The 14,320-nt window shown below is 32.7% G+C and overlaps 1 protein-coding gene across 1 annotated transcript in view; it reads right to left on the reverse strand.

Moving 5' to 3' along the window:
- Nucleotides 1–14,320, reverse strand: part of LOC140435019 (60 kDa lysophospholipase) — a 70,757-nt gene that overhangs the window by 1,747 nt on the left and 54,690 nt on the right. The window contains exons 6-9 of the mRNA XM_072523680.1: nucleotides 13,389–13,599; nucleotides 7,276–7,393; nucleotides 3,458–3,635; nucleotides 323–436 (exon numbers count right to left, since the gene is read on the reverse strand). Of these exons, the coding sequence (XP_072379781.1) occupies nucleotides 323–436; nucleotides 3,458–3,635; nucleotides 7,276–7,393; nucleotides 13,389–13,599 (621 nt within the window). The remainder of the gene's footprint in view (nucleotides 1–322; nucleotides 437–3,457; nucleotides 3,636–7,275; nucleotides 7,394–13,388; nucleotides 13,600–14,320) is intronic.

The raw sequence follows: 14,320 nt of genomic DNA on the forward strand, positions 1-14,320 counted from the left end.
TAATAAGGCTCATCAGAACAGATATTCATAGGCGTTCTCAATGCAAATTTTAGATTCTCCATGTCTCTATTAACATCTTTATCAACGTCTAGTTTGCCTTGCAGTTTTTAGAAGGCCCAGATTAAGGCAGAAATCTGAATTGTGTTTCGAAACTATTTTACGGATTTATTATCAGATGTCGCTATTGCGTAAAATAGGATTTATTGTGTTTTGATTGATCGCTCCTTATTTAAAGAAAGGTGTGAAAATAACTAGATGAATGAAAATTGGAAACTTATTTGTTTGGTGGGATCCGATTATATTTATATTGATGTAATGTTACCTGCATTCTTTCTTGAAATGTAAGGTCTGGTAAACCTAAGACATAACACATTTTTGCCAATGCTGCTTCAATGGTAAGGTCTTCTCCTGAAACTACACCGATATCTTCTAAAACCTAAAATAAACTATTTTTATTAATACGATAAAAAACTTTTAAAAATTATTAAAAATTCTTGCACGTTTTGAAATTATATTTTTATATATGAAAAATTTATAATTTTTATTTTATTTTATATAAGATTTTTATATATGAAAACTTCTTCCTTCCCTATTTTTTTTATTTGGTTATGTATCTTTGGCAATCCTTATAATCTAATGTTAGTAATTAAATACCGTTGTAAAACTAATTTGGCAGCTCTTATTTGAATTTTTTGTATTTCGTTAAGAATGTTAACGGTGTAGGTTATACATCGTAATATCCGCCCATAACGCCATTTTTGCAGCATATATATGTCCTGTATTTAATAAAGCACAGGCTAACAAAACATAACTATTTATTTACTCATAAAACGGTTACATATAATTCAATTAATCATGGCATCGTGGACATTCGGAGCTGCTCATCGACATGACATAACTTTACCCAAACCTGTCTAATTTTTCCGAAGTGTCTACTGTTACGATAGATAATGACGCATCATATGACTCAAAACTGTCGGCAGAGACCGCAGGTAATAACCGATGGGTCCCCTCCGATAAAAAACCAGCCTGGGTTCCCGTTCACACCGCTGCGACCGGTCTTACCCTATGTTAGAGCCAATTCATGTCTGCTTCTAGGGGATTCCGGAACTAACGGCATTTTATATTTAAAAAAGAAATTTTGTTGTAAACAGTAAGTTAGTTTTTGAACATCGCGTCGAGTTTTTAAAATGTAATGCACGTAGATAAATTATATAATTATTAGTGTAAAATAAATTAGTTATATTGTACAAATAAAGACTTTAAATAAACTTGTAAGTATTATAAGTGTAGAACCTTTGATAATAAATAGAAACAATAAATTAGATTAATAAAAACAGTTCACTACTCTTCCGATGCAGGATTATTATATAACACTGTATACCTCAAAGTAATGTTTTGAGGTATACAGTGTTACATAATAACAAAGTAAAATTGAGATCTTTGTATATAGTATCCGAATAACTAAAGCGTCTAAGGCGAGTACAAATCTGATTGTTGACGAATTAATAAATTAAAATATCTACAAGTATAAAATATTTTGTTTGAATGAAAAATACAGGGTGTCCAGAAACTCTCCTGACAAACGAAATCCGCAGATTTCTCAGATCCCGAAAATGCTTCCCAAGGAAACTAGAGCTCTTTGAAGATGGCGCCTTGTAAGTAGTTTTTTTTTAATAACTCCAGAACGCTTCTATTTAGAAAAATGAAAACTCGTACCATTATTTATCCTGCAGAGCTGAATCGATTCCATTAATTGCGAATTTCTAGCACCGTTTATAGGCGTCCGTTTTGGGTAGGTCAACAGGTATTTTAACGCATAACTTTTTTGTCTGTAACTTTTAAACATTTGTGATACTAGATAATTAAATTTTCTGATATTCTAGTACTAAAAGTTTGTTACTTCAAGCCTCTAGGATACACCGTTTTCTAGAAAAATCGATTTGAAAATTTTTTAAGCAGGAAAATCTCCCTGTAGGTTTGTAAAATGGAAGGATATAAATTATCGTTGTGTAAGATATTTCTTGCGGAAGATTTTAAAATTATGGGATACATAACAGATAGTCTTTGAACTCTAATTTCTAAATTTTCATAAACTTTCATTAAAGTGACATCTTGATGTTCTGTTACATCATTATGTCGCTCTGTTTCATTTTAGGGGAACACTGAACTTGTTTACTCAACTTTACTGCTCGAGCGTTACACCTCATTTCGCAATAAACTAAATGTTTATCAGCGTATTCCTCATTAGTAAAAATCATTTTTGTTGAATTGTAATTATTGTGTTTGAATGCCACAACGTAAAAACTAAAAGAGAAACATTACGAACTGATAAGAGTTTGACAATGAAAAACGTAGGTTATAGTTCTGTTGACAGTTCAAAGCCTACTAGTGCAAGAAATATTAATTTAACTTTCATGACGAAAAAACGAAAAATTTTCAAATCTATTTTTCTCGAAATCGGTGTATCCTACCTACTTAAAGTAATAGTACCTTTTAGTACTAGAATATCTGAAAATTTAATAATCTAGTATAACAAATGCTTAAAAGGTACAGATAAAAAAGTTATGCGTTAAAATACCCGTTGACCTACCCAAAACGGACGACTATGAACGGTACTAATAATTTGCAGTCAGTAGAATCGATTCAATTCTGAATAAGAAATAATCGTATCAGTTTTAATTTTTTTAAATAAAAACGTTCGGGAGTTATTAAAAAAAAACTACTTACAAGGCGCCATCTTCAAAGAGCTCTAGCTCCCTTAGGAAGCATTTTCGGCCTAGGTGAATTGGGTTAAATCGTCTTCAAATTATCTGAGGAATCTGCGATTTTCGTTTGTCAGGGGAGTTTCTGGACACCCTGTAGATTTATATCCATTTTAAACATCATATTCCGTTTTATTGATATGTATTCTTCGTTGTGTCATCAGGTGCCACCAATCACGCACCTCAATGTGCATCGCCCTTCCTTCTGGAACTTATAATTAAATTTAATTGGTTGACAAATGAAAAAGTTTCATATAAAAGTTAATTTATCTTTAAATATGGGACATTTTTCGGATCTCAGGTCAGTAGTGTCTAGTGCATGGTTTTAGCCGTGTAGGGTAGCTCCCTAGAGCACTTTGCTCGAAGGGCTCTGCAAACTTTCTAAGACTCTGAAGCTGAGTTTTTTTCTTCTTAGAAAGACTGTGTTTTATTTTCACCACCAATAAAACCATAAAGGCATTGTCTCTTCAAGACAATGCCACAATAAGAGCGTACCGGCTAACTATGCAATATTACACCATATTGCGCAATAGTTAGAACAATTAATAAACATGGAAACACATTTTCATACGTTTATTAATTACACCGGAGACGACAGTTGGTCAGTTCTTACAAAAAATATTAAAGAGGTCATATTAAAGTATTTTTGTTTAAAACTGAAACATATGCGAATAGAAAAAAGTCATACTCACTTTACCAGTTTCATAAGAATACGATACGTTTCCTTTAGCGCAAATCGTAATGTTGACAATCATCACACCTTTGTTTACTGCATTTCTAAGTACTTCTAAAATTTCTATTTTAGAAGGTACATTTCCAGATCCAAAACTTTGTATAACTACACCTTCAACTTTGGCAACTGCAAAAAAGCTGACAGCTAAAAATAAAAAAGGTTCTGTATAATATAAAGCAAAACTCAATATAAAAAAGCATCATTATATACGAGTAGGGGAGACTGGGGAGGGTTGAGCCAGTGGGAGATTTGAGCCATAAATATTACATCTATACCGAATACGTAATAATAATAATAGTCTCCCGTTTTATACCGCTTCGCGGCTTTGGGAGTATAGCAGGGTAGTCTGCTATATCTAGGGCCTACGGTATACAAGGAAGGTAACATGGCCAGTGCTACGCTTCAACCGCCTATTATTACCCCTGGTTTTACCCAAGGTAATCATTTTATTCATGCTGAGTAAACCTGGGGCCTATAGACATTTTTAAAAATATCTAGTTGTATATACCGAATACGTAAATAAATTTATTTTCCTTTAGTAGATGCTTACTTATTGCTTCTTTGTCCTTATCTAAGTCCCATGTCAAATCGAAATATGTTAGGAAAGTTAGAGTGAAAAGTAGTTTTTTACGATAAACAATGTAAGTTTTTTATCAAAATGTATAATTTATTTTACATTAACTTTATTTACATTATTATGTTTAGAAATATGTAGACGAATTATACGAATAAGAATACTTATTCAACATACTTCCATGTATTTAATTATTTGTTAAGTTATGTGTTAAATGAAAAATCGTAATTTATTGTGGCTACTGGTACGCGAAGAGGGATGAACATATTTTATGTGGGAGGTTTGAGACATGGCTCAAACCTCCCATCATGATAAAAAAATGTTTTCCAGTATATTTTCTTTCTTTTAATATTAAAAAATGTGGGCTCACAACCGTTTGGTTTTTCTGCTAAATGTGCACTACGGTACCTACAATATTAATTTTGTTACAGATGCATTTTAAATAAAAATCGAAAGGCCGATTGTCTACTGAGCCTGAATTTTGGAAACTGCAGTACGGGAAATATGTAGTTATAACGGTAAAATCCGCAGAGTCGCTAAAACATATAATATTGATAGAACGACCGTATCTAGATTTGTAAATAAATTTAAATCATACGAAAATGTGTCGTTTGTAGCAAACTTTAATTCTTCGCAAATTTTTACCAATCAAGAAGAATATTTCCTAGTTCAATACCTACTCAAATGTGCTAACTTCCATTATGGACTTACTCCAATCGCATTAAGAAAGTTTGCTTACATCTTTGCAACTGAAAATAATAAAAAAAAGTCAGCAGCTTGGAGAAAAGTAGAGCTTTTACGCGTGACTGGCTAAGAGGTTTTATGTCACGACATAATAACTTATCACTTGAAACACCAGAAGCCACGAGTGTAGGACGTGCCACTGAATTTAATAAATATACCGTTCGGCTATTTTTTGACAATTTAAAGACCATCATGGAAAGGGAATCGATTACATCTGATTGTATATATAATGCAGATGAAACAGGAGTTACAGCAGCACATAAGCCGCAAAAAATAATTGCGAAGAAAGGGCAGGTGTCAAAGGCAACATCGTGTGAAAGAGGATCACTGGTAAGAGTTTTATGTACTATAAGCGCGTCTGGTAACACTATTCCCCCATTTTTAATTTATCCGAGGGTTAGGATCCAGGATTATATGACAAGAGGGCTTCCCATTGGTGCCGATGCTGATGTTAACTTATCAGGCTGGATGACTCATGAGAATTTCGAAAAATATTTACTGCACTTCATTAGATATTAACGAATAATCATGATGGCCATATTTCGCCAAAAGGGTTTAACATCTGTAAAAACAATGGAGTAATACTACTCACCATTCCACCTCAGACTAGCCATAAGTTAGAGCCCTTGGATACCAAGGTTTTTGAGCTATTTAAAAGATTTAATAATGAAGCAGCCGATAACTGGATGGTTAACAATCCTGCACAGTTGACATCCTTAAAAGAAATACCTGAACTTGTGCTTACGTTTGCGCTTTTAAACCTGCCAATATCATAGGTGGGTTTTCACATACTGGTATTTGTCCATACAATCCAGCTGAATTTACAGACAGTGATTTTACCAGTGCGGAAATTACAGGCCGGCCAGATCCATCTTAAGTTTTACGGGTTACAGAAAATTTACTTTTGGCTAACCCTCATACTTCGCAAAATAATCCAAGTGCATTTGTAAGCCCCAAGGTTATAAGACCATTTCCGAAAGCTCTTTTACGTAAAAAGAAAGCTAGAAGAAATGTGGGAAACACGGATTTTAACGGACACCTCTGAAAAAGCTCAAATAGAAAAAGAATTTGAAGAAAGAGGTAAAAACAAGGAAAACCCAAATACAAAAGAAAGATTAAAAAAATTGGCCTTAGAGATGAAAAACAAGTGTCAGTTAAACAAAATGTAATTGAGATAGTCATCTGGAGGACTCTGAACAATCTAACAATTCTTACAATTTTTCGAGTTCTGGTTAGTTAACTGATATCGAGGAACAGATTGAACAAGAAAATTCTGAAGAAAGCCTATGAATCAAGACGTTGTAAGAATGACTATGTTCTTGTACGATTTTCTACCAAAAAGACTGTCCGACATTACGTCGCTAAAGTAATCAATATTAATGGCAAGGGTTACGACATATTGTTACGTGCACGAGAATAGAATCTCCGAGATACAAATTTGTTTTTTCCCGAATGTATGTAGATATTCGTATATCTATTAAAATAATAGTAATAAAACAGTAACCTAAGAATAACATAGCAATTATTGAGACTTTAATAAAAAAAATTTATATAAAATTGTATAATATTATATTATAACGAGACTTTATTGAAAGCAGTTTAAATATAAAGAGGGCAAAACCATGATTTTGATAATGTAAGGGGGGCGATGAAAAAGGCATGTTCTATTAGGCACTGGAACGGGAGTATTATAAGTGCCCAAAGAATTATGTGAAAATAGCAGCAAGACTTTAATGCCAAATTAGGAAGAGAAAATGTCTTTACTCTCACCATCAGTATAGAGAGCCTACACGTACACTCAAATACCAACGGACTATAAAATTTGCCATCATTAAGAATATAATGGAATCGTGCATTTATCGTACATAAAATAATCCAAAAGTGCATGCAATTTTTGGGGCCATAATTTTATGAAAACTTATCAATATCAGTATATTAAGGACCAGATTTTTGGGGTCCATGAACACGAATATGCCATCAAAACCGAACTCCGGAGTACCTGGTGCCTAGGGTTACTACTAAGGCTCATCATCTTCTATAGTTTCATAATATTTTTCTTGGAAACCCCATCATTACTAAATTCAGGTAATAATGCGGAAGTTCGGATAGATAATGAGCTCGTTCATATTCAAGTTATAAAATTCCAGCTAAGAGAGGAAAATTTAAAACTTTTTTATAATTTATTTTTGAAATATGCAAAATAAATCGTATTTAGCTTAAATATGCAATGTTGTTTCAAATGAGCAAAAATATGCAATATATGCATCTCACTTTGCATATATTCTGCTCTCTATTCATTACATACTACTGTTTTGATGTTCATATTTTAAAACGTATACAAACTACTATCTTTTTTGATACTGATGATATTAAAGCGGAATTTGCTGTATACGATTTGATACAACAGTTAATAATAAAGGGTTTAAAAGAATTTATTTGCTAATTTTTAAAAGTATTACATTACCATTTCAGCAGTGATGGTTGGGAAGAATTCGAGAACTGCTACGTTTGGATTTAATCCTGTAAAAACGGTGAATTTTTTGCATACATCAATCTTCTTTATATAGTGATCATACACTGAAAAAAAAAGTCAATCGATGTACCTAGTCCAATAAAATATATATATACTTAATTTTGCTATTCATCCTTATATATATATATATATATATATATATATATATATATATATATATATATATATACACTCAGGTGCAAAAAAATCGATCCATGGGTATTATTTGCTGAAAAAAGAAAACGTTTGAAGATATTAGTTTTAAATCAGGTATATATGTAAAAGTATATGTTAGATTAAAATAATTTTTACAGATTATCCAAAAAAATCATTTATTTATAGAGACATACGCCAAAACTCAAAAATACAAGAATATTCAAAACTTTCTGAAATTAAGAAAAACATTGATAAGTAATTAATATCTAGTGTTTCCCCCTCGGACCCTTATAACAGCCTGTACACGTCTAGGCATTGAGGTAATTAACCTCTGGATATCAAATTGATCCAATTGGTCCCATATTTCTTGAAGAGCCGCTGTAAGTTCAGCCAAGTTGTTTGGACGCGGTACTCGTGCTCGAAGACGTCTTCCCATCATATCCCATAGATGTTCTATGGGATTGAGATCGGGACTGCAAGCTGGCCAGTTCATACGGACAATTCCCACCTCCTCTATATATTGGTTGACGATTCTAGCACGGTGAGGACGCGCGTTGTCGTCCATAAAAATAAAATTAGGTCCAATGAAAGGAGCAAAAGATACCACATGCTGATTTAAAATACTTGTTATGTATCTTGCGGCAGTCATAGCACCTCTATCTACAATAACTAAATCAGTATGGGCTTCTGAACTGATACCAGCCCAAACCATAACAGAGCCCCCCCCCCGATAACTTATTCTTACCGCAATATTACATTGAAAATATCGCTCTCCGTGTCTTCTCCAAACTCTTTCTCAGCCGTCTGGTGACCTTAGACAAAATCTGGACTCATCTGAGAACAATACATTGCTCCAATCTGCATCACTCCAGTTTTCATGTTCTCTTGCAAAAGCAAGGCGAGCTCTGCGATGTTCTATGGATAGTATTGGAGATATGGCTGGCCTTCTGGATAATAAATTACCTTCTACAAGTCGTCGACGAACTGTCCATCTGCTAACATCCACATTTCTCACTTCGCTCAGACGATTTGCCAGTTCAACTGAAGTTATATGCCGATTTCTCAAACATGATGAGACCAGAAATCGATCATCTCTTTCGGATGTTACCCTTCTACGACCTGATCCTGGTCTTCTTGTGAAGTTACCGGTGTCGATAAAACGCCGAACTGCTCTTTGAACCGAAGATCGACTAACACCCAACATTTCAGCTGCATAATATTGGCTACGACCATCTTGAACTAAAGTCACCACCCTTGCAGCATCTGTCGGAGTTAGAGACATTTGGGAATGATAATTAAATAAAAATGTAGCACGTTTTGAAAATAAAATCACTACACTAGTATGGTTGTTGAATTAAAAACAACATTCAATAAATAATATCTACTTGCTTCAGACCCTTTTTGACAAAAACCTGAAATACCAATTTGTTTTAAGAAATATAAAAAGCAATATTAAAAATATTATTTTATTTCTCGTATACGAGGGTACACCTAAATTTACATACGTAATTTAATGTCTCTAAAATTATACAACTTCAAATAAATAAGAAATAAGGAATGGATCGATTTTTTTGCACCTGAGTGTATATATATATATATATATATATATATATATATATATATATATATATATATATATATATATGTATATATATATATATATATATATATATATATATATATATATACATATATATATATATATATATATATATATATATATATGTATATATATATATATATATATATATATATATATATATATATATATATGTGTGTGTGTGTGTGTGTGTCTAGACGCTCGGGAGACTGAGACCTCGGAAGCCCTGATGAAGAAGACATCAAAGAGGATGTCGAAAGCTCGGCGCAATGATAATCGACGCGGTTCAACCCGAAAGACTGTTGAGTTTTAGCTTTAGGTTCATTTGTACGAACCGCGGAAATAAAGAAGACGAGCTTATTACCAAAAGAAATTTTATGTGATTACCTGGTTGTATGCATTTTTAAAATTTGGTATATTATGTCCAATCAGACATCATTTACCACATTGATGTTTTCTTTGAATATACCAAAAATATTGATACAGGTGTAAACGTGGCTTGTACGGCTGATAAACTAAACGTAGCTAAAAGTTATGTTATCATTACTGACTGTTGACATTACGATATAAACGGGCCAAAACATTCCAGTCTTGATAGAGTGCTGTGGTGCACTCAGGGTTTGGGGGTTATACCTCTTCCCCCAGGGCATATAAAGTAAAAAATATATAAAGAATAGTAGGAAAATATAACCTTCACACACAATACAAAAAATCCAAAGCGCTAATTTAATAATTAAATTACCACTTTAAATATGTAGAATACAATAATTATTGTATAAATACACAATAATTAATAATATTTTTCATTATATTTAGATGTAGATACCTAATATTAGGATCATGACAAAAGTAGACAGAACGAGTCTGTTGCGAGTACCATGTGCCTACAGGACTGGAGCTGCGGCGGCCTTGTGGGTTATCACAGGTTGTGTTCTTCTGTATGTGTTAGCAGTAGAAAAGAGACATCTCTATGAGAGAAGAGAGCATTTGACAACAGCTATAAAAAAAAGAAGAACGGGAAAGATCAATGGAAAGATGGCAAGAAGAGTGGAATAACAAGGAAGATGTTGCCCAGTGGACTAAGATGCTGATTCCGAGACTGGTTAGATTGTCTGTTTTAGGACGTATCTTCATAGGTTCAGAAAGACAGATACAGATAAATGCCTATACTGCGAATATTCCGACATTGTTACTCACACAATACTGGAGTGTAATAGATGTACAATGGAGAGAAACAGAATGTATAAAGAAATATGTATGAACCCTGTAACTGTAAGAGAGATGATCGTGAAGATGACGGGAAGTACGGAAGGATAGAATAGTGTTCACAATTACATTCGAACTGTAATTAAAAGAAAGAAAAACAAGAGAAACATCAACCGGACCAACGAAAGAGACACGATCTAATTACTATTTTAATGTAAATAAGCCACAATTAAAGGTTAAAATAAGTTTGTTGCTGTTTGAATCTCCAGTTCGGAATTCGTTCTCAAAATAAGGTAGGTGCGCTAAATATTGCCACTGTTCTGAATAGTGCCACCCCCGTATTACAGATAGTATCGACGCTGGAGAGGGTTAAACAGTGAAGCCCATCAGTTACCAAAGATTCGTTAGCACTAATACCAAAATTGAATAATCCAATCAAAGTTGTGAAAAAAGCAACGAGCAGTACAACAAAAATTATCAAGTAATGAATAATCTTGGTATTGTTTTCTTTGTAACATCTGCAGTAAAGAAGATATACGCTTGTACATAGATTGCTATCGTTATATTCACGAGGCCTGTGTAGGACTGACTAAAAATGACAAAGTAAAGTTTACTTGCTCTCACTGTTCCTAAGTTATGTTTATCAGAAATGTTTGTTACGTTTATATTATTTAATTGCCTTTATTTTTTTTTTAGAAAAATGTGTTACTGTTAACTGTAGTTCTGCAGTGCCCAATATTCACATGGGTGGCAATAATAGGAGATCTATAATCCTAATATTGCCATTCGCAACTTCAATAAAAAAGTATTCCTTATTTAGAGTTTTGATATAATTAAAATATATTGTTAAAGAAAATACATTTCTTTACTACTACTCAAATTTGTTCTCATTTATTAATAAAAGTGTAAAATTTATTTAGAACCAAATGGTAAGGTGGCAATATTTGGCTCACTTACCTTACAAACAATAATGTCAATGTTCAATTGTGTGTATGGTCACTGCTGAATGTAGATAATATCTAGATAAGGGAATGGTGTGTTCCAAAAATGTCGTCAGCCTTACAGCGGTCACCTCACTTTCGGAGTAACATGCGACAGTCAACTGTGCACAAGTAAGAGAGGGTGGTTTTAGTTGGTAGGCAGGATAATAGATACCTGAATATTTGGCACTGCTACCTTTAGTACTTTAAATTAAACTAAAACCCAAATTTTGGGGACCCAACATGGAGGTAACATAAAAAAATTTAGAAACCTTCCCATCAGGCAAATTCTGGGTGCGCCACTGATGGAGTGTACAGACAAAGAGAATCGTATTGCTGTCATTGCTTTTTATAAGTGTGGAATAGAAAGAACTTACATTTTTAATTACTAAAACCGTTAAATATTAAGCGTGTTTTTGTGTATTGTACTGTGAAACTGGTTTTGGATGCTGAAGAAGTAAGTAAGCGTAAAATATCCCCCGCCTTGCGTGGCTTGTACGCCACAGTTAATGCTATTAAGTAAAAAATTACCAAAAATCCTGCCGGAAAACAAAAAAGTATTGTTCGGGAAATAGGTCTTGCGCCGAAACCATGGGTTTCATTATCAAACAAGACTTGGGGCTTGGGGTTTTCAATCGACAAACAAGGCAATACCTTATCGTTGGATTAAAACAAAATAGGAAAATACTCAAGATGCCTATTGTCGTTAAACCGTAAAGCGCGTTACAAAGAAATCCTCTTTACAGACAAAAAAATATCAGGGAGAAAACTTTCAATAAGCAAAATGATATATTTTATGCACGGTCATCCAAAGAAATCTGCGAACTGGTGCAAAGGATCAAACTAGGACATTTTCCTGCCTCAATGATGGTTTTGCGGGGAACATCCTATGCTGGCGTCACTTTTTTACATTTTTGTGAAAAGGGCGTTAAGACAGAGGCGAGGAATTATCAGCCAGACATGTGAACAAATGTAATGGAGTTTCTAAAACACACATGTTCCAAAATAGACCATGGATATAAAAAAAAGACTATAAACCTGCGCATAAAGCGAAAGCAACTCAACAGTGACTTAAAAATCATATACAAGAATTTATTAGTAGTGAATATTTGCCCTTAGCTAGCCCAGATCTTAATCTGCTTGACTAGACATAGATATAATCAAGAGTCATTGAAACAGGGCTGGTAGAAGTTATGGACAATTCGCCTATGGATAGCCTAACAGACTTCAGCCCTGTATTCAGACAAATCGCGGCCGTTTTGAACAATTCTTTTGTAGTTTGTAGTTTATTATATTAGTAATAAATTGTGTAAAAATTTTTCAAATCAACTATTTTAATTTATTTTATTTTTAATTTAATTAACAAATATTTAAATTTTTTTTTTATTTAAATACCTTTTATCAATATTTATGGCAAGACTATGTGTTATCCATAATATTTGCTTTGTAGTTTTTTTCTTCTTCCCTGAACGGACTTGTTTGGTTGGAAAATTATTTGCATCTGTATTCTCTTTAATACTGTCCAACTATTTATTCCATATTTAGATATATTTAGCAAGGAATATAATTTGTTTTTACTTTTCATTGCCAAGTAATTATGGGTGAATTGTTCTCCTTGTTTTATTTTTTTTTCTGAGAAACTATTCGTTCCCTTGGTTAGGATTATTTCATTATTGATTTAATTGTTTCTGTAAAATGATTATAATATATTGAATTTCTATTTCTTCAAAATGTTAAATTATTTTCTGAGAATAATTATTTTTTCCATTTTAACACCAACGAGTTATCGTTTTATATTATTTTCTACCGTTTTATATATTTACTCTGTCAAATGCTTTCATTAATTTCATCAAATAAATCCAATATGCTAATAATCGAGATTCTAATTAAAATAAAAAAAAAATATCGTTAATAGCGATCTCATCTCATACCTCTGTCTTGTTCTGAAATGTCATAAAACTTTCATTGCTAATTAAATAAAAATAACACTTTGTAGTGCCTAATTTAACCTTAAAAATTAGTACCTATTACTATACTAGAAACTACATTATTGGTTAAATTTCAGTCTTCATAAGGAATTTTTTAACTTTATTTATAATAATTATATCAATGGCTTACCTCGAAATCCTATACCTACGTCTACCAACGCGTGATAATTTGGGGAAGCAAATGCATCCAGATCATCTGTAGAAATCTTTGCTACTCGATTTCCTCTAAAAAGCTTATTGGCAAAGAATACACATACTTCGGGAATAAGAAATGATCCAGCGATAAACAGAGATCCGAAAAAATTGTCTTTTGCGTCACTTCGACTTTCAAAAATGGGTATCTGAAAGTGAATATCTTCTTGAATGGAACCATGTTAAAAGCCATTTACATTTACTATAAACAAGTAATATAGAAACGAAAATCATAATAAAAACAAATTAAAGAAAAACAAAAAGGGATTCTTCTTCAGTGTTTATTATACTAAAATATTTTCTTTAACTCTCTAATTCTAATTTATTAAAACACACAGATAGATTAATATCTGTTTATTTATGATTAATTTTAGGTTAATTTGATGCAGAAGGCTTTCTGCATCAAATTAACCGGTGATAATGGTACTGTTTAGAAAAAGAAAAAGCACACATTTATAACGCAAAAAAAAATTGAATCTCATGAATAAAAACGGAGCATTTGCTTTTAAGTATAAAGTAAAAGCAAACCATTCGAAACAAAAGATAGAAGAAAAAGAATTTGCATCGTTTTTAATAAATAATTATTTACTTCTGCTCCATAGTAAATTCTTCGTTTTAGACCATATGCTAGAGCAAGCTAAAGCTAATCCTTTAGACCAAGTGTAGACAGGAATAATTAGGATTTTTAATTGAATATGACGGTCGTACGTAGTCGTTCTAAACGGACTGCTGCTAAAAGACAACGCAACGCTATGAACTGCGACGAATAAACCACGACATGTGAAGAGAACGATTAGGTGAAATTAGTAAAATTACTGTAAAATTTTAAAGTGGTAAACTTTTTCAATGTTGTATGTAGCAGTAGGATAG

The sequence above is a fragment of the Diabrotica undecimpunctata genome, chromosome 2, assembly GCF_040954645.1.
Source record: "Diabrotica undecimpunctata isolate CICGRU chromosome 2, icDiaUnde3, whole genome shotgun sequence".
Taxonomy (NCBI): Eukaryota; Metazoa; Arthropoda; class Insecta; order Coleoptera; family Chrysomelidae; genus Diabrotica; species Diabrotica undecimpunctata.